The sequence below is a fragment of the Coptis chinensis genome, chromosome 6 (genome assembly GCF_015680905.1).
Source record: "Coptis chinensis isolate HL-2020 chromosome 6, ASM1568090v1, whole genome shotgun sequence".
NCBI classification, from domain to species: domain Eukaryota; kingdom Viridiplantae; phylum Streptophyta; class Magnoliopsida; order Ranunculales; family Ranunculaceae; genus Coptis; species Coptis chinensis.
This window is the reverse complement of record NC_141461.1, coordinates 92063052-92087071: the sequence shown is the minus strand read 5'-3', so window position 1 is coordinate 92087071 and position 24020 is coordinate 92063052. Positions and strand designations below refer to the sequence as shown.

The window sequence follows — 24020 nt, the reverse complement described above, 5'->3', positions numbered from 1 at the left end:
CCGAATTTTAAAGGAATGCATTCGTATTATATCCGTTTAAAACACGTATATCGTATTTTTGCCTTTAGCATTTTATTGGACCGAATATTTAAAAGTATTATTGTTAAACATTTCGAATCTTAGGCGAATAATTTCTGTATCGAACTTTTGCCGTCCACAAATTTACTAGCTATGATAAAGATACAGAATATATTTGTGGACAGGCAACTGTTTGCTGTCTACAAGACATCAGCTGGTGATTGGTGGAGTGCTGCCCGAAAATGCTATTTAACTGCCTAAAAACACTGTTAAAACTGTCCAAAAAAACTGTTAACCAATAGAAAACTGCTGTTTGTGGATAGACTTGTCCACAAATTTGGACTCTATAAAAATAATGTGAGTCTAACTGTCTAAGGGCCTACTGGAAATTATGTATTAAGTTTGGTGGGCTTCTGATCCTTAAGTCATGTGTGGGCTTAGTTATCCGGTGAGCGGTGCGAACGGTTTTGTCCCCAAGAGATAGGGGCCCAAAATGTGATTGGGTCTTACTGTCCGACTGACTGGGCCACTTTCTCCTATATTTAATCTCGTAAACTCTCTCCCATCTTCTCTCTCCGAAATTCAGCTTTCAAGGAGTCACATTTTTCCCTTTTCAAATAGGAGAGGAGAAACAACAATTGAATTAACGGAAACAAAGGAACTCGAATCCGGTAAGTTTTTGTTCTCCTTCTCCTTCTACTTTGTTTTTTTATTTTTTATTTTTATTTTTATTTTTATTATTATACTTTATACCACACCCTATCTCATCCTTTGATCTTCTGAAGATTAACAATTTAGGAAGGCATAATTATAAACTCGAAACCCCTTCGTGAACGAACCCTCATATCTAATCTAATGGTGTTTTTGTTAGTTAGAGGATTCTTGGAGTGATTTTCAATTAGATAAAGGGAAATTATAGTGTAACACCAATCAATAAAATTAAGCCACGTGTAGTTTGGTGTTCTTTTCTGGTTGTGTTTGGAGAACAAAAGCAGAAGGTTTAAAAGACTAAACATAGGATGACCTGCACCTGTGTGTGCGTGTGGCTCTAAAGCACATTGACGAATGAGAAACTGTTCAACTTTGGGTTACTTTGGAAATCCATGTATTGGTCACATATTTCCGTTACTAACTGAGTAACTGGTCCCAAATAATTTCAGCATCAAAATTTGTTGTATAGAGAATAGGCAGCCGAGCTGTTTACCAAAGTCTAGCAGAACTGCTTTCAGGGTGCCCTGGGCTGTCACAAATTTTAAAATGAGTGGTTCACAACACAGCGCACCCATACACCCTGTGCATAGTTGCATACTAGCTTTAGCCTAAACGTAACTCTTCAAATTTTTCTGAAACTAGTATTTACCCGTGCCATATGATACTGTTGCAAAAAACCCATCCCAAATCCACCACTGAAAAAGCCCAACAATCCAAATGGTGTAAAGAGGCTAAAAAGCACATCCCAAATAGTTAGAGTGTCCAGTCACGTCACAATGCGTAAATGGTCTGACGTTAAAAGCCTAGCCCACGTAGTCGCCTTTGTTGAGCAAATGTTTGATCTTGGGTCTGTTAGATCTTTGCTAATGGACTTGGTAGCTCGAATCACTAAACATGTTCACATGAGAAATGGTGTGGTTATTAATATTAAGTCATTTAATAAAGTGTATGTGTTATGGTATTAAGAAGCTTGATAGAAGATTTTTTCAGGTATACATTCTGCAACTTTCACTCGTGTATTTTTTTTTTTACTTTTATTTTTGCTATTTTTTGTAGATTTGATCTCCTAATGATTTTTACATATATATTTAAATAATTAAATAAAACCACATGGCGCCTAGTCCGTCTAGGCCTAGAGTCTAGGCGCTAGGCGTTCCCCATCTCCAGCCTACCGATTTTTAGAACATTGCACTGAACACGAAACAGTGATGGAAATATTGGGCTTTTTTGGTGAACCCTTTAATTGAAAATATGTGACTATTTGATAGTCTACTAAGGGCCCAACTTTTTTTGTGGGCCTTTTAATTGAAAATATATGACTATCTTAGCTCTCGCAGATGCTAGTATAATCTACAAGTTGTCTCTTAACCCTTTTATTTCGATACATCTAAACTACTTTGAGACAATCTTGGCCGGTTTTTCAATTATCCAATGGACCCACTGAATTTGGGCTTTAGAGAGGTAAGTTCGTTAAACGTTTTTTTACGTGTGGCCCAAATTCACATTTTTCATGTTAACTTCAGAAGTTGTTATCGATTTCTAGTTCAAACATAATAAATCATAAATTTCTTTTTATTAAACCTCAGGTTGTAGCTGCTTTGAAAAAATGGTGGTCTTAAAAGACATAAGTGTTTCTGCGCAGAACACAATAAACACACAATTCATACTATTACAAAAGGATGATAAACTGTCAAAAGAAGGTCAGGAAGAGACTTGTTTAGCCTTGGTTGCGATAACAACTTTGCTTCGAGTTCACTTCTGCCGTGGGGAATCGAAGTGTGATACATTTGATCCGTTGATATACTCGCTTAACTAATGGCATTTTTTCATACCGTAACAACCTTCGGTGTTGGTGGGCAGGAGAGGGAAGACTGAGAAGGTAGGAGAGTTTACTTTGACATTTGTCGAGACACCTAATATGAGTGAAATCCGTTGGGTTCGAGATCCAAATAATCCAAGGAAGTTTGTGCAAGATGTTGTTTTATCTCCTTTTTCGCGCATTTTTCCTCCAGAACCGTAAAGTTTGGTTGCTGTTATTTCTTGGTTTGAGTTTGTGTAATTTTTATTATTAAGGTCTGTGGACTTCTTTTGTACAAGAGAGTCTCAAACTATAGAACATGTATGACACTACACTCTTGACTATATGTATACTTGAAAAAAAATAAAAGTATGTTATTTCATTGTATGACGACAATTAGAAGTTCATAATACAGATCTCGAAGGTAACATTAGTGGTAGCGCCTGTGAGAGCACAAGTGGGCAGTCCCAGGTCCCTAACGAAGTCAACTTGTTGTGGTACCAATATGATGGTACATACAACATCAATATTATGAAATGATTCTGATATTTGTTTATTTTGAAAAACGAATGAGCTATATATATTTGGAGACATTTTGTGTGTAGAGAAAACTACATTTATTGGATTGGATAAATGTTTCTTCCACCCAATAAATGGTCTTATCAATTGGATAAGACTACCATTTATTGGGTGGGGGAAACATTTATCCAATCCAATATATGCAGTTTTCTCTACACACAAAATGTCTCAAAGTATGTATAGCTCTTTTCAAAGTGAGCAAATACTACCATTTATTGGGTGGATGAAACATTTATCCAATCCAATAAATGTAGTTTTCTCTACACACAAAATGTCTCAAAGTATGTATAGCTCTTTTCAAAGTGAGCAAATATCATAATCGTTTCATAGTATTGATGTTGTATGTACCATTATATTGGTACCACCACAAGTGGACTTCGTTAGGGACCTGGGGCCGCCCACTTGTGCTGCCTACGAAAGCTGCTCACATGCGCTTCCATTAGTGTTGCCTTCAAGATCTGTACTATGAACTTCTAATTGTCGTCATACAATGAAATAACATACTTTTATTTTTCTCCAAGTATACATATAGTCAAGGGTGTAGTGTCATACATGTTACATAGTTTGAGACTACCTTATACAAAAGAGGTCCATAGGCCTTAATAATAAAAATTACACAAACTCAAACCAAGAAATGACAGGAACCAAGCTTCATGATTGTGGAGGAAAGATGCGCGAAGAGGGAGATAAAACATCTTGCACAAACTTTCTTGGATTATTTGGATTAGGAACCCAACGGATTTCACTCATATTAGGTGTCTCAACAAATGTCAAAGTAAACTCTCCTACCTTTTCAGTCTTCCCTCTCCTGCTCGCCCTCAACACCAGAAGATTGTTTTGGTATGAGAAAATGTCATTAGTTAAACGGAGTATATCACCGGGATTAAATGATGCATCACACTCAGTTCCCCACAACAGTAAATGAACTGAGGCAGTGTTATATACAACTAAGGCTAAACAAGTCTTTTCCTGACTTTCTTTTGACAGTTTATCATCCTTTTGTACTAGTATTTATTGTGTTATGAGCAGAAACATTTATGTCTTTTAGAACCATTATTTTTTCAAAGCGGCTACAACCTGAGGTTTAATAAAAAGAAATTTGGGGTTTATGATGTTTGAACTAGGGATCGATGACAACTTTTGAAGTTAACATGAAAAAGGTGAATTTGGGCTGCACGTAAGAAAACGTTCAACGAACTACCTCTCTAAATCCCAAATTCAGTGGGCCATTGAATAATTGAAAGACTGACCCAAATTGTTTCAAAGTAGTTTAGATGTATCAAAATAAAATGGTCAAGAGACGACTAGTAGATTATACTAGCATCTGCGAGAGCTAAGATAGTCACATATTTTCAATTAAAGGACCAACAAAAAAAGCTGGGCCCTTAGTGGACTATCAAATAGTCACATATTTTCAATTAAAAGGCTTACAAAAAAAGCCTAATACTTCCATCACTGTTTCGTGTTCAGTGTAATATTCTAAAAATCGGTAGGCGGGAGATGGGGGAACGCCTAGCACATAGAGTCCAGGTGGTTTTATTTAATTATTTAAATATATATGTAAAAATCATTAGGAGATCAAATCTACAAAAAATAGCAAAAATGAAAGTAAAAAAAAAATTACGCGAGTGAAAGTTGCAGAATGTATACCTTAAAAACACTTCCATCAAGCTTTTTAATACCATAACCCAAATACACTTTATTAAATGACTTAATATTAGTTATCACCATTTCTCATGTGAACATGTTTAGCGATTCGAGCTACCAAGTCCATTAGCAGTTATTTGTTAACATGGGGCTTCAATAACAGCATACAATCATACAGCGACATTTTTCCTGATTCAACAAAAATAAAATCACCCGAAAATCCGATACTTTAACCGATGGTATTGAAATATTGAATGAAAGAATGGGAAGAGAGTTGAGTTGCCGAGAAATGGTCACATATTTTCAATTAATAGGTTTTAGGGTTTAAAATCGCTCACTCTTTGACAACATCGATTAAAGTTTGTTTTTCAAATGAACTCCACTTCTCAGGTTTTCTCCTTCCAGTCAAAATCCTATTTGGTTTCCTTTTAAAAGGAGGCATGAGCCTCCTCTTTGGGCTGGGTAAGTGTGGACTAGGGGTGCAGACGGATAGGTTCGGATTCGGATATCGCTGTATCCGAATCCGAAATTGTGCACTCACATCCGAATCCGAATCCGACAAATGTGTCACATTGTTATTTGAATCCGAATCCGATATCCGCTTCGGATATCGGATAATATCCGATCCGATCACAAAATCAGTAAGAAATCTAATAACCATCCAAATCAACAAAAAAAAATAAAAGATCACAAAATTTTTAATCTACAGCTCCATTTAATCTACAACTCCATTGATTTAGCTCAAAATTTAAAAGATTTTTCTAGATCCAACAAGAAATGGAATGAAAAGCGAAATAGTTGCTTCATGTTCTTCAAAAAAATATGAACAGATGTTATTTTTGGAGAAAGTGAGAGATGTTAGATGAGGACGAATTGAATGACGGTTAAAGTGTTAGATGAGGACGAGAAAAAGGTCGATCTCCTCATATGGGTTGTAGATGAAGGTGGCGGCTATTATTCAAGTAAAATGAAAGGTTGTTCTAACCTAATAAGCTAATATGGTATCAAATGACCATTTACGCCCTCAACATGTAACATAGTTACTGTATTACAACTTGACATTTTGGATCGGATATTATCCGACGGATATCCTTAATAACCAAATCCGTATCTGATATTTTTTCGGATGTTAAAAAATATCCGTATCCGAATCCGATATCCGAAATTTTCGGATAATATCCGATTTTTCGAATACGAATTCGAATCGAATATGGATTTTCGACTATCCATCTGCACCCCTAGTGTGGACGATTGGGAGATCCTTGAGAAGTGGAATGGATTGTATCATCCTCCCACTGCATCCAAGAAACACAATGAATAAAGGAAAAAGGGAAGTAGGAATAGAGATAAGAAGTTACAATCAAACTAAAAGAACTTACATGTGTATCAAGCAGTAATTGTAAACTAAAACATGCTATATTCTTCATATTTGCCAGTTCATTTTTCATCAATCATAACAATGGAAATTGACATAAACTGTAGCTATAGATATATGTGACACTTTTCTATGGTTGAATGCGAGTAATTCGCAAAACAAAGTTAACTGAGGGGCTTCTATTATATCATCCAAATAACATTGACAATATCCTACCAAAAAATACCCATGCACAAAAGGCTCAAAATCTAATATGTCACCAGAGCAAAAAGAAAAAAAAAGAAAAAAAAGAAAGGCAACTCAATTTTGCTAAGTTACATTGACACATATACGTGTGTCAGTATCCGACACAGATACGAGTGTCTGACACGGCGAAATATCAAAAATTGAGGTATATTACATACAAATTAGGGTCGTTAGGGCCAAATTCCCACCCCTAACTAGAGCTAGACCAATTTCAGGTCGGATTTCGAAAAATCGAAAATTCAGCAAAAAAAAACACCCCTAAATAATTCCAATAACCAACAACTTCATGACACACTCTTACCGTATACTCTTACCAAACAATAACACTATAACACTCTATAACACTGTATCAAATGATGCAGTTCTAATTGTACAAGTGACACCCAAGTGTTTATTATTTTATTTTGTGATTTTGATTCAAGGTTTATCCAATCTTTCTTAGATCAGCTTCATGTGACATTTCCAATATTTTTTACCCAATCAATGTTCCCTTGGGCATTTTCTATCCGGATCGCCAAGAAAACCTGCATGGTGAGACTCTTGTCGTTATCAGTCTTTTTTAATCAAGATCCAAACATAGCAAGAGAGAATAGATCATTACAAGAAGTAATCCTTTTTCTGATCCAATAAAAATTCCATCACTTCACATAATTTAACAACTATATACAATTCCATTTATAACTTGGTTTAGGACAGTCATCTACTCATGGGACTTTACTCATTTCTTAGTATAGAGTATTCATCCATTTCAAATGCTTCGTCCATTTCATTATCATCAACATTAGTTTTTCATGACTACTGAGCCAAACATGAAGGGACACCAATCAACAGACCACGTACAAACCCGGGTTCGATTCCCCGCTGGTGCACTTTGTTTTCTTTTTTTGTTCCGGGCCCACATCAGTTATATTTATCTCTCTCCTCACTTTCTCACTCTTCTCTCTACAAAAGGTAAAACCCTAAACCCTTCTAAAATCTCCACTTCCTTAAAATCAAATTTTCAATTTTTATTATAATTTCACAATCACACCAACTTCCTCTCAATTTGGTCTCCTAATTTTTTCAATTTCTAACTTTTTTTCTCCCTCAATTCTGAGAGATATAAAGCCATACTAGTTTATTTCAGGTTGCAAAATGGCGGTAAGATTGAGACTATCACGATTTGGGTGCAAAACAAACCATTTTATAGAGTTATGGTCAAAATAGTAGATCTCCAAGAGATGGCAAACATCTTGAAGTCTTGGGCTATTACAATCCTTTGCACGGTGCATTTCTCCCTTCCATTTATTAATGATTCTTATCGGCTAAAGTGTTAATTTTATAATCTTTGCTCATTGTTCAATTTGAAGTTATTTATTATCCTTTTTATTAAATTTTGTAATTTTTATTTTCCGAGATTATGTAGGTCGGGATGGAGGGAAACGGATGGGTTTAAACTTCGATAGAGTGAAGTAAGTATAATATTTTAGATTCGATAGTCATTGTTATGGTTCTTGGTAGTCTATGAAGTGATTTTCTTTTGAGAATTGCAATATTAGTTCTATGTAAATCGTAATGTAATGACGGTAGGGATGTAGGTGACCATTGTAGTAGCCATATTCGGGGATGTATCACATAAGTCTTCCAAGAGATAAGGCCCGGACCATAGTGTGCATTGGGCCCGAAAAATAGGCTCGGGGACCAAACTATGTCCAGGGAGTAACCCTAAGAGAGGGAGAGAAAAAGGGAGGGAGGAGGAGATAGAGAGAGAGGGAGAGGTGAACTACGGCGGCTTGATCCCGAAAGGGTACGTAGGCAACCTAATTGGTGCAGCCGATCTAAAAGAGAGTGAGAGTACGAGTAAATTAGGAGGTCGCGGTATTGTGGTGCGACAACCATATCTTCAGTTAATTGTCAATTCATGAGTTTACTTTTAGTTTGTGATAATATACAGAAGAATCAGGGAATAATATATATGTGTAGTACTCATATGGAAGAAATGCTCTCACCTTATCAAGGGATGACCCCTTTGGTTATTTTCTTTATCTTATTCATTTGTCAATAAGTACTCTCCTTAAGTTCCATTGACACACCTATGAAGTATCCGACATGGCGTAGGTATATAAGCTTCATAAAAAAAAAATATAAGCTTCAATGACTAATACACGGATAAATATCCAACTAGTATTATTTTTTTCTTCTCTCTCTGACAACACTTTTTGTACAACAGTTTATACAACACCCTTGAACTAAGAGCTAATACTTTGTAGGTATGGTATTATCACCATAAAGATCATATATACAAATTTTGAGTTCATTTCGAAATCTCTACTCCTTTCAAAAGTTGATTTGAAAATGTGATTTTTTTTAATGGTCAGGATTTAAAATTTTGTAACCTTCTTTTGACATCTTTAGAAATTTCCAAATGAGCCTATTTTTTGCAGGGTTGTCATTCATGGTAGAAAGATGTTATCCACAAAAAATCAGGTCGTAAATAAATTTGTAGAGTGAGATATAGTAGGGATGTAAATGGGGCGGGTTTGCCATCTCCATCTCCGTCCCTAACTTCAATTTTATTCCCCATACCCACCATTCCTCATACCCGCCCCAATCCCCACTTGAGAGTAGTCGGGGATTCTTTATCCCTGCCCCGTATGGGTACCGGGTCCCCATACTCTCCCCATTCCTCATTAACCAACTTTGAAACAAAGAAAAAAAAAATCATGACTTGTACTCATCATACTCACTTTTAATAAAAACTAATAGGCTTTCACAGTAGTCTAGGTGGTAGATTAAATTTGCTAAGTACAAAAATATTTGTGCTTCCCCTCGTTGTTTAACACATACTCGAAGTTATGATCCTTGACTTTGTAATATAGATTGTATAGAGCAAGCGAAGTTTCTTGTATTTCATTGTTTCTTTCTAATATAAGGCATTCCCCTTTTAAAAAAAAAAAAGACAAAAGACAAAAAGGCATAACAAAACCTCTTCCCACCACAAAACCAAAAATTGTTTTTAATGACTTCATGGTTCTGTCTCAAGGATCAGTGCAACCGCCATCCTACAACAATAAATAATAGCAATTGGTATCAATATATATAATCAAAATCAGATTAACGTGATTTCTTATAAATACTTTGCTCTATCATTTACCTCATCAACATCCATGTCTTGATTGTATAAACTTTTCCCACATGGTGTTCCTAGCACTAAAAAGAATTAAAAAAATGATTAGCTCACATTTAACTAACAAAAAGTACAGTTCAACTTTTTCATAAAGAGATTTAACTACTTGAAATTTCATCCCATAACCAATCTTGAGCACACATTAATATCTCCAAGGTCTTTGGAAGGAGTTTACTATGATGCGGACTGACAATTCTACCACTAGTACTGAAAGCAGACACGGAAGCAACGGTAGTCACTGGAATGGCTAAAACATCACTAGCAATAGCAAGCAAAGTAGTATATTTATTTCCATTTGTTTTCCACCAAGCCAATAAGTCGAAGTCATCTTTTCTGGGTAAGATATGCTCCTCCAAATAATAGTCAAGTTCGACTTAACATGCTCGATGAGTAGAAGTACTACTTGAAACAAACAAGTCAAACATATTAGATAAATAACATCCTTTCTTTCCATGAACCCCTTGTGATCTGAAAACCCTTCACTTGAAGTTTCACCTATATGACGAGCTTTCACATTTGATTTCTCATTAGCTTGATAATCTTTTAACAACTTCAAGACAAAGATCCCGAACAACTTTAATTTCTTTTTCCTCACCATTTGGAAAAACAAGAAGAAAATAGAACTTCGGCCCTTTTCATCTTATATCGTGGATCCAAAACATTCCCTACACCCATTATGCCAAGAAGAGAGATCCAATACTTTTCAATTTTTTGATCATTTACATTTGCCATGTGTCGAACTTCTTATAGTTAGAATCCCCCCACTCATTAAGTGCTACTCTAATCTCACAAATTTTAGGAAAAAACAAGTTAATTGTGGGATATTTAGTTCCAGAAAACAATTCTGTTACTAAAAAAAAAAATTCCAACCTATCACAAACTTCATCTGCTAACAACCAATCTTCATCACTAGGCCAACACTTGTATTGCGCTTCACGATGTTTCAAACAAAAAAAGGCATCCTTGTATATCAAAGCAGTGTGAAGCATTAAATAGGCTGAGTTCCACCTAGTTCTGCAATCTAGGGCTAGTTTAAGAGTGTTTGAAATGTTTAATAGACGAACTGCCTCAGAAAAAATTTCCTCTCTTTTAACTGCCTCAGAAAAAATTTCCTCTCTTTTAGGTGTTGTTGTCCAGTAGGCAACACTGTCACGAACATTCTCAATACCTGTAGTAATCAAATCTAACCCATCCTTTGCAATCAAATTCAAAATATGAGCGACCTGGCCTTACATGGAGTGCATCACCACCTAGTAACAATTCATTACAAGAAAGCTTCTCCAAAAGAAGGGCAACCATAGAATCATTAGTCGTACAATTATCTACTGTCAAAGTCGATAGTTTACGATCTAGATTCCAATCCAACAAGCATTTAATCAAAGCATCAGTAAGTCTTTCAGAGGTATGAGGACATGGTACATATATAAACCTTGTACAAAATGAAAGATTAAAATATTTAGCAAATGCAACATTTACCAAATGCAAAAAAACAAAAAAAAACAAAAATTATGAAAGAGAGAAACACCAGTACAAGAGTCCAAGAGTCATCAATGAAATGTGTTGTGACAACCATAAATCTCCTTTTTTGGTTAGAAGATGTCCACATATCAGTAGTAATGGTAATTCTACTCCGAGTTTTTCCCATCAATTCCATGGCTTTACTCTTTTGCATCTTCATAAATCCTAAAAATTTCTTTCTTCACTAAATCTTGGGAAAAATCGATAACATGGGTTGGATATTGCGGAGAACTCCCTAAATCCATAATGCTCAACCATTGCAATTGGATACTGGTGCAATATTATCAATTTTGCAAGCGAGTTCAATGCACTTTCTTGGTCGAAGGAATAGGTGCTCATAATGGTTTTCCCATCAGCTTTTCGAGAGCAACTCAACATTGGTTGTCTTATATCCGTTAAGGACATATCCTTAAATGATTACACAAGTGTGATGTCCCATCCTTAGGCCCCCCTACAAGCTTATTTGCACAATAATTACAAATAGCCTTCATTGCATTATTGATTTTCTGTTTTTGAAGTGGTTCCACACTTCCAGTAGGTCTTCTTTTTCTACTTTAAGTAAGTTGACTTTCATCACCACCGTTTGGAGTTCGCATTTGATTCTACCAAAGTCGCGGAATAGATTGATCAATAAGAGTAGTAATTGTTGCATGACTAACATTACTAGCTTCATCTTCTCCTCGGCGTAGACATATCTCACTGAAAAGAAACCAAATATAAACAATTTTATACAAACACTTGAGTAGCTAGAGTAATATCATACCTTTCTACATTAAGGAAGAAAATTAATTGCAAATAGTTAACATTTGCGAGACGTTGCGACATGCAATATATGAAAGAAAATTATTATTAGAGGGTACATATTGATATGAGTTGGTCGGCATAATACAAACCACGTTAGAAAGAGAAGAAGCTTAGAAGCAATATGATATTCTTGCTGTTAATGCTTGTTAATGTTGTACAAGAGAAAGCCACAAATATACAACATATAAGTTGCATAAATATTAAAACATAAACAAATTGATAAATGGTGGAGAGAGAGAGAGTGAACTTACCTAAAATAGTGAGATCTTGAGGGTAACACAGAACAATTGGATTGTTTGTCTCTAAGAGATGAAAAATGCATGAGAATGGAGAGAAGATATATTGTTTGAGTGAAAGAGTATTAGTGTGGTATTCTTAGTTTCTTAGTAAAGAAGACACAGTAGCACACATATCGATAATGACTTGGGGAAGAGAAAACAATCGTACATAATCTTATTGACTTTTGGTGCTCTTTTTTTTTACATTGGTGTTCTAGACTTCCAGTCTAAGTATCTAATAACTAGTATCTTTCTTATAGCAGAAATTGCCTTTGGTCTTGTGATTTGAGGGTTGCTTGTCCATAAGGGAGGTCTTGTGTTCGACTAGTATAGAAGTGAAAACCTTTTAATTAACAATAGAAAAAACACTATAATACATACATACATAATCAGGTCAGGGGTTGGGTTGGAGACCCGTCCCCACCCCATCCCCGCTTGAGACCAGTCGGGGATTCCCCGTACCCGCCCCCATACCCATTTAGTACCCCCATACCCCCCCCCATTAGGGTTGGATCCCCATGGAGCCCAGTACCCATGGGTAATATTTACATCCCTAAGATATAGGCCATTGTATAAACTGTCGTATAAAAAGTGTTATATATATATATTTGGAGTGTCGATGTTAAATAGCTCACTGGAGTTAATGGCCTTCGGCTCATTCTTCGACATAAAAAAACTTTAGTATAGAGTGTCTTAGTTTATCACCTCTTGGAAGTAGTCCTACAGTGTTCCTAACTTAATCCTATTCTTAACGGCTAAACTTCATATAACTTATCCTATCTTTAAATCTCAACGCCTTCAATGCGTGATTGAAGTCCACTATGCATATATAGTGATTTGGAATTAACTGTGGTGTGGATTACTTGGGATAACGGCTGTTATACCCTATGGATATAACATGATCCATTAGCTAAATTTGCAAGCTTCCTTTGGAACTTCAAAACTAATGGAAGGCATTCATTAGAAGGCTGGCTTGTTTGAAACCTGTTTTTCTCCTATTCATAAGGAGGCTAATTATCAAGTTAACGTTAGCTTTACTTGTCTTTCTGTAGTACATGGTTTTCAAATTTTTCCGTATCAAGACTTTGATACATTTTTCAAATTGCATGAAGCACACCTCTATGGTCGCAACTGTCCCCTAATTTTGAGGGCAGCATCTTAGGTATCCAGATAACCCCACTCCTTAGACTAAAGTACCAAAGATCCAAAGTGTTAACTTCTAGATATTTCTTGTTTCTTATGAAATATCTTTCTAAAAGAAAGCATTTTTGTGCATCTGCTCAAATTTAAAGTCATTAAAGTTAAGCTCAGCTGCTCTTTTATCTTTTTTAAGTGGCGGGGGGAAGGGGTTTCAATATCGATAGTCAGTCATCGCATCCAATCTTCCACAAACTATGGATCACATTTACCTGGTATACATCTAAGTCCATCTTCTTAAAGACAACCACTTGAGTACTTGACAATGCCCATATCACAAACAATAAGATATGGATTAGCGAGCTGCTTATTCTCGATCCTTATTCCTTAATTAATTTTAGTCGCAATCTCATGACTCTCTTTTCTTTTTTCCATTACATATTACACAACTTATTTGAGTGGACACCTAGGTGCTTCTGACACTGTAGTGCTCCTTGACTAAGTCACTAGCAACCTTGTGAAGATTTACACCTAGTTTCACTATTTGTTGAAAAAGATTGGCTCGTTTAAATTTAGCCTGTCATACTGTTCTCTATTTTTCTGTTTCTTTACTATCTCCCACTAGTTCATGGTATCACACATGCCGCACCATTAGATGCTGCTTCTCTCCTTTGTGATTTTCCTTACGTGTGCCCTGTATTATTTCTCTATTCATTATTAGTTATTTAGTCTTCAAAAATAACCATCACATATAGGTCTCCATCGCTGACATACTTTTATTGGGTTCTCATCTGACCCTAAGAAATAAAGAAATAAACAGGGCCATCTGCTTTCTCTGACATGCTCGATTCACTTTTTCTCGCTCCGGCTTGCTGCTGTCCATTCTGTATGCCCTTAATATATGCTTTCTCACTTCTAAGATGAAAGGGAGCCTGACTGCTACCAAGCTGGTGCATATGTTACAAATTGATATTCACGGCTTCACATATAATCAGACCACTAAAAATAGAAGGGTTTGCCTTTTTATTTTGGAATTTTAATCTCAAATTTTGTGAAAAGTCATGCTATCTCTTTTAATTGTTATCTGTCTTCACTCTTACCGAGGACTGTCTTGGCATCATTTGTTACCTATGTTGTTGACTACGTTTTTTTCTTTGTTTTTTTGTTAATAGCCGTTTGGACAAGCGTTAATACAATACATATAGCCACTTACAAAGGTCTACATGCCTGGCACTTCTTATCCTTGTCCAACATGTGTGATTCTTTATTACATAATCTGTACTACCCACTCTAGTATCAAACTTTCTCACTTTCTTGTCTCAGTTGTTAATTGAAATGTTTTCACCTTTTGTGGTCCTCAATCGATTGAAATGTGTATGATAGTTAAATATTTTGTGCCGCATCTTGTCAGTGAGGCTATTTAACAACTAATCACTAATGAGTGCATTCTTTGTTACTCTTCATGGTGCAATTACTTGCAATGGTTTCCTCAATGATTGGTAGAGCTAAAACACTCTGACAGGTGTTCTATTTCTTTACTAGAGTTGCCAAGATTTCTATGTTAAAACGTTTCTGCATGACTATTGCTTATCTTGTTTTCGCTTTGTCTTCTCTCTATTCTGTTGCAGGTACTGGTTATCAGTTGGTGCCCAACCTTCAGAACCTGTTCAACACATTCTCTTCAGGGCGGGAGTTTTACCCCCTCCACCAATGCTTGCAATGGAGCGTAAAGGCGGACCACGTGATACCCGTCCTATTAATCCTATGACTGGGAAATACATCACCCCCAATAAAAGTTCTGCTGCTGATGAATTGAAAGAGACTGCAGACGATGGAAAGGATGCCAGTGAAGACTCATCTAATCCGTAAAATCTCAGTAAAAACTAAATTTCTTTCTTGGATGTTGGGTTTCATATCTTTGAAGAAAGATTTCAAATAAGACTGAAAATCTTCTAGATTAATTTCAGTGGCCATATTTTCTTGTGTTACTGTTAGGGAGTTTGATTGAGACTCTCATAAGACATACAATGAGAATCTTTACAGAGCGTATGTGTCACCTCAATTTGTGTGTGTCATACTCTTAATTATGTGTCACATGCTCAATTGCATCTCTGTCTGTCTAGGCGTATTGCAGAAGGATGGGACTGCTAAGTAGGTCTGAAATCTGAAGTGTGCTCTTTGCTTGTTATCAAGAAAGCACTTGTGAGGTTCAGAATATCATATGCAAGGTTGTTATAATTTATAAAAACGGTCTATATATATATATACTAGTATTTTGGGCACACTCTATGAGTGTGAAATTGAGAGTCCAATCAACCAAACCATAAAAGCAAGCCCACCAAAAGCCCAATCCATGTGCCAATGTTGATTTTAAAAAAATTGCAACCGAATCCCAGTCAAAATAAGCCAACCAACCAAATTGCAACCGATGTGCCTGTTTTTTACGCATTTATTTTATGCTACTTATTCAAAATTGAAATCAATCGGGTTAATAAAAAAATCCCGATTCCAAAATTCAAATTTGAATTGATCATAAAAATTTTAATTTCCGACCCGATTTGTTGTTTTAGATATAAAGAGGTCCCACTGACCCACTAACTAATTTAGACTAAATGTGTTAAATTTGTCGGGATAAAAAAAAAATGAAATAATTTCCGAATTTTAAAACATATTGGAATTATGTCTGGATTTTTTAAGGAATTGTCGAAATTTAATTGTCTTCTGGCGTGAGCGATGCTACAGCGTTTTTTATTTATTTATTTATTTTTTGTACTTATTTTATACTATCTATCCGACACCGAAATCAATCGGGATAATAAAAAACCCCGATTCTAAAATTCAAATTTGAATCGAACATAAAAATCTAAATTCCTGGCCCGATTTGTTGCTCTAGATGTAAAAATGTCCCACTAATACACTAATTTAGACTAAATGTGTTAAATTTGTCGGGATAAAAATAAAATAAAATAAGTTCTAAATTTTAAACTATATTGAAATTTTGTGTGGAATTTCTGATGGAATTGTCGAAATTTCATATTAAAGAGAGAGATGAGATAATGAGGATAAAAAAATGAAGAGATGAGATATTAAGGAGAGAGAGAGATTAGAGATACTAGCATTAGTGCACGTGCTTTGCACGTGGATGTTAAAAAAGACTTTCTAAAAAGAATGTGATCATATATAGTTCAGTATTTAAAACTTAAGAAGACTTTTTTTTTTATGATTACAAATGCTTTTGATTCCTGATAAGACTAATACTTACTTACACGTGTCCCATTAATGCATTTAATATGGAAATTGTAAAAAAGAGTTTTACGAAAGCTAGGTAGAGTTAGTTAGATAAAAGCCATCTGTATATGCACGTAACTTATATTAAACCACATGCTATAAATGGAAAGTAAAAAATAAATTACAATGTTGTCTCCTTGTTCGCCAACGTTTTTTGTTTTGTCTCAACATGTAGTAAGGGTTTTTATAATTTTTATTTATTAGAAAATTGATCGACAATTGGATTATCATATTTTGTAGTGTAATAAACAATTACATTCTAACACTACTTCAAAGCTGTTTTTTTTTTTTAACAAACATCTACTCGGTAAAAAAAAAATGATGGAATATCACTAAGATATTGGTGTAGCTCAATAAAACTAACTACACCATTTTTTTCATATGATTTTATGGTATTTCTAGATAATCCAAACAAACTGTTTAGCTATATGTGTTCAAATAGTATGTAATAATATATAGATATGGGTACTATCACTATCTTAAATAGTACCTTTGTATAACTCCGAACAACAATCCATTTACCCAATGCCGTCAGATGAGTCGCAAGTTTTCTTCCTACCACAATCTGTTTTCTAAAGGGAATGTGATTATATATAACATTCATTATTTAAAAGTTAAGAAGACCTTTTTTTTTATGAGGATGCATTTTTTGGATTTACTGATAGTAGTAATAATTACTGACATGTGCTGCATTAATGTATTTAAAATGGAAATTGCGAACATGTGTCTTACAGAAGAAGTAAGTATTTCAATAACAAAACATATTGGCTAAAAAAATATAATGACATGGTTTAATATCTTTACTGAATTTAAAGCAGTGATATGTTAAATAGTAAACATACATTTGCTTAGGTTTAGACACCTAAAGCCACTTTCCATAAAAGGAGTAAAACACAAATAATTATTGTTAACAGTAAAACTTTTACTGCATCTCCAATCTCGTTTTCCTCAACATCAAATCATTGGACATGGTTGTTCTTTTAGTTGTTAAAAGAAAAAAAAATAATAAAAGTTAAATAAATTAATCATACGTTAGTTTGATGTCAATTCCAACAATTATGAAGTATAACGAAATAGCATCTTTGAAAAAAAAACGCAATAGTATTGTAAAGAATGTATAGAAAATCAAACTTAGTTAAATATATATTTAAAAATGATATATATTGTGTGGGAAAAATGGCTCAACTTGGTAAAGATAACGACTGGGACAAATAAGTCATCTGATTTGTTATTGTTATAATAATTAGTATTATTATGGTTATTATGAAAATTCTTATTTTCTAACTTACAATGTTTGTTTGTTTGTTTGTTTGTTTGTTTGTTTGTTTGTTTTGTTTTGTTTTGTTTTTTTTTTGTTTTTTTGTTTTTTTTTTTTTTTTTGTTTTGTTTTGTTTTTGTTTTTGTTTTTTGTTTTTTAAATCTGGTTGAGTGTCTGGAAGGTATGGACGGCACAGTGTCTGTCGTCCGTCCATTTAATTAAAGTGGGAGATAGATGACATAGTTTCTGCCGTCTGTACATAAATAACCAACAGACGGCAGAAACTATATCGTCCGTCTCTCGAAACTTATTATGACAGTTGCTAACGAAGATCTTAACTTTGGCTGGGTTTTTGACTTCTTCCAAATTTAAGACCCTTTTAGTAGCCCCATTGGAATGAAATTTTTGTGGTTAGGGTGCTATATTTACCTTTAGCAGCCCATATAGCCCCCAATTGGACTTGCTCTTAAGGATAGCCATACCAAACAATGCTCTTATGAAATAGCCATTGGAGTTTGTCTAAACCTCTCAAACTTAAGCATTCAATTTGAGATTACCAAATTCATCCACTTCCGTCAAACAAAAAAAATGAATACTAAGGAGTAGGGATTACAATTACCAGTCAGGGCTACCATCCCACTGACCTTTGGGATGACTTCTATGAGGTTGGTTCGTCGGGCTTTGGAGGACAGATTAAGTACCTGTGGGGTATAATCAGTTATGGTTAGGGGTGGAACTTGGGTTGGGTTAGCCCAAGTCCGAACCTAACTTTTGTTGTTCCTGGGCTAACATTTCAGATCCGTGGTTCAGGCTTGGTCTTATAAAATCAAAACCCGACTCAGTTTTGGGTTAGGCTCGAGGTTAGATTATCAAATAACCGAAAAACTCAAGCCCGTCTATATATATGTACGTATATATTTCATTCATTCTATTCTGTTATATTATTTCCTTATAAGGATTTATTTTTGTCAAAAATAAAGCTGAGATTTGAGAATATCAATTTTAGAGAGAATAATTAAATCAATCAGGTTAGTTTCCCTTTCAAATAATCAAATCCCTTTGATTTAGTTAGAATATTGAATTTCGGTGTTATTTACCTCTTAATTTATTTATTTAATAGTGAAAAGGCATTGAGTTATTCATTGTTTAACACTAGTATATGCCCGTGTCATACGGCATTGTTTCAAAACCCAACCCATCCGACCCAATTTAAATTCCAGCCCAGCACGCCAACAGAAGCCCAACCCATACAACAGCTTTTGTTAACTTTTGTTGCTTCTTGATCCACTACTCTTGTTGCTTCTTAATAACTTGTCCACTCCCCACCATCCTTTGGATTTGCCAAGTCATATTTTAGATCCAAAGGTAAATAGGTGGGTGTGGGGGTCACACCGTTATGTTTTATTAGATAGATTGGTGGGTGTGGGGGGTCACACCGTTATGTTTTATTAGATAGATTGAAACCAATGTTATCAGACCTAGCCCGTATGTCAACCTGGTAAAGAGACTGGGTCACTGGGTTAGTGGTTCAACCAGTGGGTTATTGCTTGGTCTGCCATAAATATATATACAATATACTCGTTTAATTTCTATAGCAAAAGACTTGTGGTTTTCCTCTTTTCGAAAGTGAAATTTATATATAGAACAGTCACTTTTAGAGCACTCCCAATGCAAGATAACTTTTAGAGCATTCCGTCCCAGATGTGAGCGGGCCCCATCCGGCGGCTAACACTGTATTTCACAAGTTGTGACATGACACTTTCAAGTGAGCTCAAATAGTGTGACGATTAACTAAAAGTTGATGGGTGACACTAGATCAAACTTATAAGTCAACAAAAGTTGTTGGGTTTGGGCCTATGGGAAAAAAGCTTAAAGCGTCGGGGCTTTGGGAAAAATTAATTGGGTTGACCGTTCATTGCCGGGCCGTAGACACGGGCAACCCCCGACCCCAGTGTATAGATCAAGCACTTAAAACAACCCGTTCATTAAAACTCAACATATTGTGCCAAGCGCCCAAGCACTAACGCCTCAAAGAATCAAGGCAAGAAACATAGACGCTCGATGATGGGCCTTCCAAGAATCACGCCAGAAAAGCCCATTTATTGACTTACTATTTTTGGACCAATAAATTCAAGAAACTAAACGTGGAATTCAAGAAAATACCGTATTCCCCAAGCAATCTTTTAACAAAAAATTCCTTAATAAAGTTCCTAAACAACTCATAAAACTCTAAACCCTGTTTCTTTCTTCACTATACCATTCTTGGCGTTTATATTCTTTACGAGAATTCAAGAAAAAAAAAAAAAACTCCACATGCAGGGTGGCAAGAGGGAGAGAAAGTGCAGTATGAACAACTACAGCAACAAGAAACTGAAAGCCGATATGACGATGCTGCTAAATCTCCCTCAAGATATCATAATAGAAATTTTACTAAGAGTTCCTGTGGAGTATCTTATTACATTGAAGAGAGTATGCAAGTTCTTGTTCAAATTGATCTCTGACCGCTATTTTGCCTCTGCACATCTTGATAGTCATCATGAAGAAGATATTTTCATTGAGATTATGTGTGTAAAGCCTCATATCCATGGCTATTCAAGTATCAAATTACAAGAATTCAAAGATATGGAGCTGAAGGAAGTCAAGATGTATAGCAAGGGTGGAGTATCCTTACGAGCATCTTGTGATGGGTTAATGCTATTAGAAAACAAACGTGATGGTAAACAACTGTATATCTGCAACCCCATCACTTGCAATTGTACAACACTTCCTCGTCTGGAAACGCAAGATGAAGTACGGGACTGGGTTGTGGTTCTTGATGATTCTATTGATCACAAGTATAAGGTGGTTGGCATGTCAGTGGATTTTCACAAGTGCTTTGTGTTCAAACCAGAAAAAACCACTTCTCAGTGGACAGTATTGCATACACCATTTGAGGAATCTTTAGTCCTCTCGACGCAATTTCCCCCTTTGGTTAACAAGGAGTTTCATTGGTTGAGATCGACTCGCTGTGTTACTGGATCAAAAGAAAACTACGAGCCATGCATCTATTCAGTAAATGCTGCAAAAGTTGCATTCAGAGAAACAAAGGTATCTCCCATGATCAACTGCAGATATAATCACAACAGCATATTAGAGGTGAAGGGATCTTTATGTTTAACAGATGATACATCCCCCAAACAGTTAGATATATGGGTTTTACGTTACAAGGAAAATCATAATTGTCAGTGGACAAAGAGCTATAACATTATTCTCGAAAGTGAGTTACATCACCCTATTCATGTCTATAGTTTCCCTCCCAGTAACTACTTAGGCAGGACTATAATTCTTGTACATCATAAGAACCAACTACTATTTTATGATTTGGAGAACAAAGACTCCAAAATAATTGACATCGAAGTTGATGAAGGCAGACCATTCACCAAATGTCCATTTGTACATATCAATAGCCTTGTCGACTGGGAATGAGCAGCATTTCTTTGCAAGAGTAGCATCTGGGCTGTAACTTTTATAATCTGTTCTGCCAGGGGAGGAGAGTAAGAAATTGATGGACACTGCAGTCATTTTCTTCCAACTCCATAGTAATCTTGTTGTACTGGGCTTGGTTCAGAGTCAATAGCTGCCATGCCCCTTCATCTTTAAACTGCAACAAATTTACCATGTTCATCTTTGCAGTCTTCCGAAGCTCACCGATCCCCATCGAAGACACTTTTCTGCATTCAATTTGTATTAGACTGTATTCATTTCTGATGTATGTATCAGTGGACGTTACCTGTAAACTACATATATAGCTTACCAACTTCATAGCTTTACTACAATAGATCTCTTTGTAATGGAGGAAAAAATTAAATGTTTCTCTCCCGTAGACTTTACTTTGTATAACAACTTGATGCCTAGTTTTTGTTTTCCATATGATCCACAAAAGAAACGGAGCAAAGCTACGTCTGCTTATTACATGATTTATCAATTCGTAACAGCACTGATATTTTATTTTACTTGAAACAGAAAGAAAAACACTTGCTGAAAAGCATAGCCGTTCCTCAATTTCTTCCTCACCTGATGATAAGTCACTGAGCACTTAAGTAATAAATGTTGAGGATATCCAAATGGAAGCTATGCATAAAGGGCACTAAGCCACTGCGTAGAATTTGGTTGAGCGAAGCACCATATGAAGCTTCTGACTTCTTATGGGATGCTTCTTTCTTAGTTATTCAAGAGTCTTTTTTGGGGTTTTAATCTAATGAATATGTAAAGTAGTATGGGCACAAAATTTCATCTATCCACCTATTTGATTTTTATCCACTTGTAAGTGCTTGCTACTTATAAGTAGAGCAGCACTTATAAGCCAGTATAAGCCATGCTTTCCAGTATATATTGTAGCACTTATAAATAGCAACATAAGTAGTCTACAAGTATAAGTCAAAAACAAACACACGGAAAAGGTGGTCCACCACTTATAAGCTAGAATAAGTGGCAAATATTTAAAGAGTACTAACAACAAACATGCCAGATCAAGGCCATCCATCATCCTAGAGCAAAATGTGGTTTGTTAAAGTCCATAGAAGTCTGCATTGTGGAAGGGGGGGGGTTATCTCATGACAGGTCACCTGGACAATTGGAGTGAGCAGACCTTATGGCATATAATACCTGTCAAAGTCTCCCTTCTTGATAATAGCATGTTCGCCTTTGTAGATTATAGCATTAGAAGATTCCATGTTCACCTCAATGGATAATAGCATTAAGAAGGCCAAGTTAAGCAACCTGTGAAACCAAATGTAGACAAGTCACATTAACCGAGTCTAACACCTTACGTAGTGAAAGCATAATAACAGGCATCTGACATAGAAGCAATGGAAAAAACGAAAGAATCTAAGATGAAAATCTTTTACATGGAATTAATATTAGCCATCAGTACCACCCCTACTAGGAATAGTAGTATCTGAGCTTTACAACCGAATACTAGACCCAATCAATCTCAATTTAGCATAGTCATGATATGATTTTTGTTCTTCTCCAGTTTACAGCAAACCGAAATATGCACTGCCGTCGAGTTGGCTCATTTATAGCACCTGGAGAGGGATATGCCCTTACGAATTTTACTAGATGAATGGATAGAAACTAAGGGGGGAAAATGTAAATCAAAGCATACATGTATCTATACAAGCATAACATATCAGTCCAGCTCAGTAACATTTCCATTTCGTATAAGGAGATATCAATGACTCCGCACAATATGCTACTAGGCAAACTGGCACAATAAAGTCAGCAAATCCCAAAAACGTTGATCCTCATGCCTTGGTAGCATGAACTGCAGGAAGCAAATTTCAGCAAAAAAATTTCGGGCACTAGACAGTCAATAACGATTTACTCAGGAAATAATACCTTGAAAAGTATAGCAAGACAAATTAAACAGTTAGCAATCTCATCGGTTTACTCCACGGAAAGTTGATATATTAACTAAAAAAGGAGGATGTGTAAGACAAGTTAAGTGGACAGCTATCACTTCAATCGTTTGGTCTCCAGCAGAACAGCAACCAATATATGTATTAGAAACAATGTGATCAATACATCAACGAAAAAGCATGAGACTGGAGACTAAACTGTAAAATAAAGAAAACTACAAGCATTCGAAACAAAACCCCTGCAATTTACAACTGGTATGATGATTATCCAATATTGCTTTGTTCTTAAGATAGCAATGGTTCTGCAAGCAGCCTTTCCCTTCTCTGACTGCTAATTCGAGATGCATCATCTAGTCTCTTTTTTCTTTTTTCAACAATGCTGGAAACCACAAGATTTAACTCACGCTTGTTCACATTGGGATCAGACTCCAGTCTATCAAACAACATTTCGACTGCCTCAAGATTCCCTTGTGCACCATAGAGGCTTAGCATTTGGAAGTGTATTTCATCAGGAAAAACACAACGCTCTTCTTGCATCTCTTTATATATGATCTCTGCCTTCTCAAATTCTCGCAACTTCCCATAAGCATTCAGCACTTGAGAAATTGAAATAGCATCGGGGAAATAACCAGCTGCTCTCATCTTCTCGAACACCTCAATAACACCTGCATGCTTCTTGTTCCTAGACAAAAGATCAATCATGCACCCAAAAACAGATATATCCTTCACCTCACCCTCAATGAAAGCCTGGCGGAAAATCCAGGTGGCTTCCTCAATGTTAGGTATTCTAGCATTACT

At 35.7% G+C, this 24020-nt stretch overlaps 3 protein-coding genes across 3 annotated transcripts; 2 read left to right on the top strand and 1 right to left on the bottom strand.

Annotated features, from left to right (window-relative positions):
- Positions 1–393: 393 nt before the first annotated feature.
- LOC147495425 (small ribosomal subunit protein bS16m/bS16c-like) lies at positions 394–15321 on the top strand. The gene is made up of 3 exons (XM_086564071.1): positions 394–689; positions 7780–7825; positions 14906–15321. Exons 2-3 carry the CDS (start codon positions 7800–7802, stop codon positions 15144–15146), a joined length of 267 nt encoding a protein of 88 aa, XP_086420197.1. The 5' UTR covers positions 394–689; positions 7780–7799; the 3' UTR covers positions 15147–15321.
- Positions 3627–4937, bottom strand: LOC147495426 (uncharacterized). The gene is made up of 2 exons (XM_086568375.1): positions 4922–4937; positions 3627–4110 (listed from the first exon to the last, which is right to left on the bottom strand). The coding sequence occupies exons 1-2, from the start codon at positions 4935–4937 to the stop codon at positions 3758–3760; spliced, it is 369 nt and encodes a 122-aa protein (XP_086424501.1). The 3' UTR covers positions 3627–3757.
- A 4884-nt stretch (positions 15322–20205) lies between the features above and the next one.
- Positions 20206–21288, top strand: LOC147495424 (F-box protein At5g49610-like). The gene has a single exon (XM_086568374.1). It carries the CDS (start codon positions 20206–20208, stop codon positions 21286–21288), a length of 1083 nt encoding a protein of 360 aa, XP_086424500.1.
- The last annotated feature ends 2732 nt before the right edge of the window (positions 21289–24020 follow it).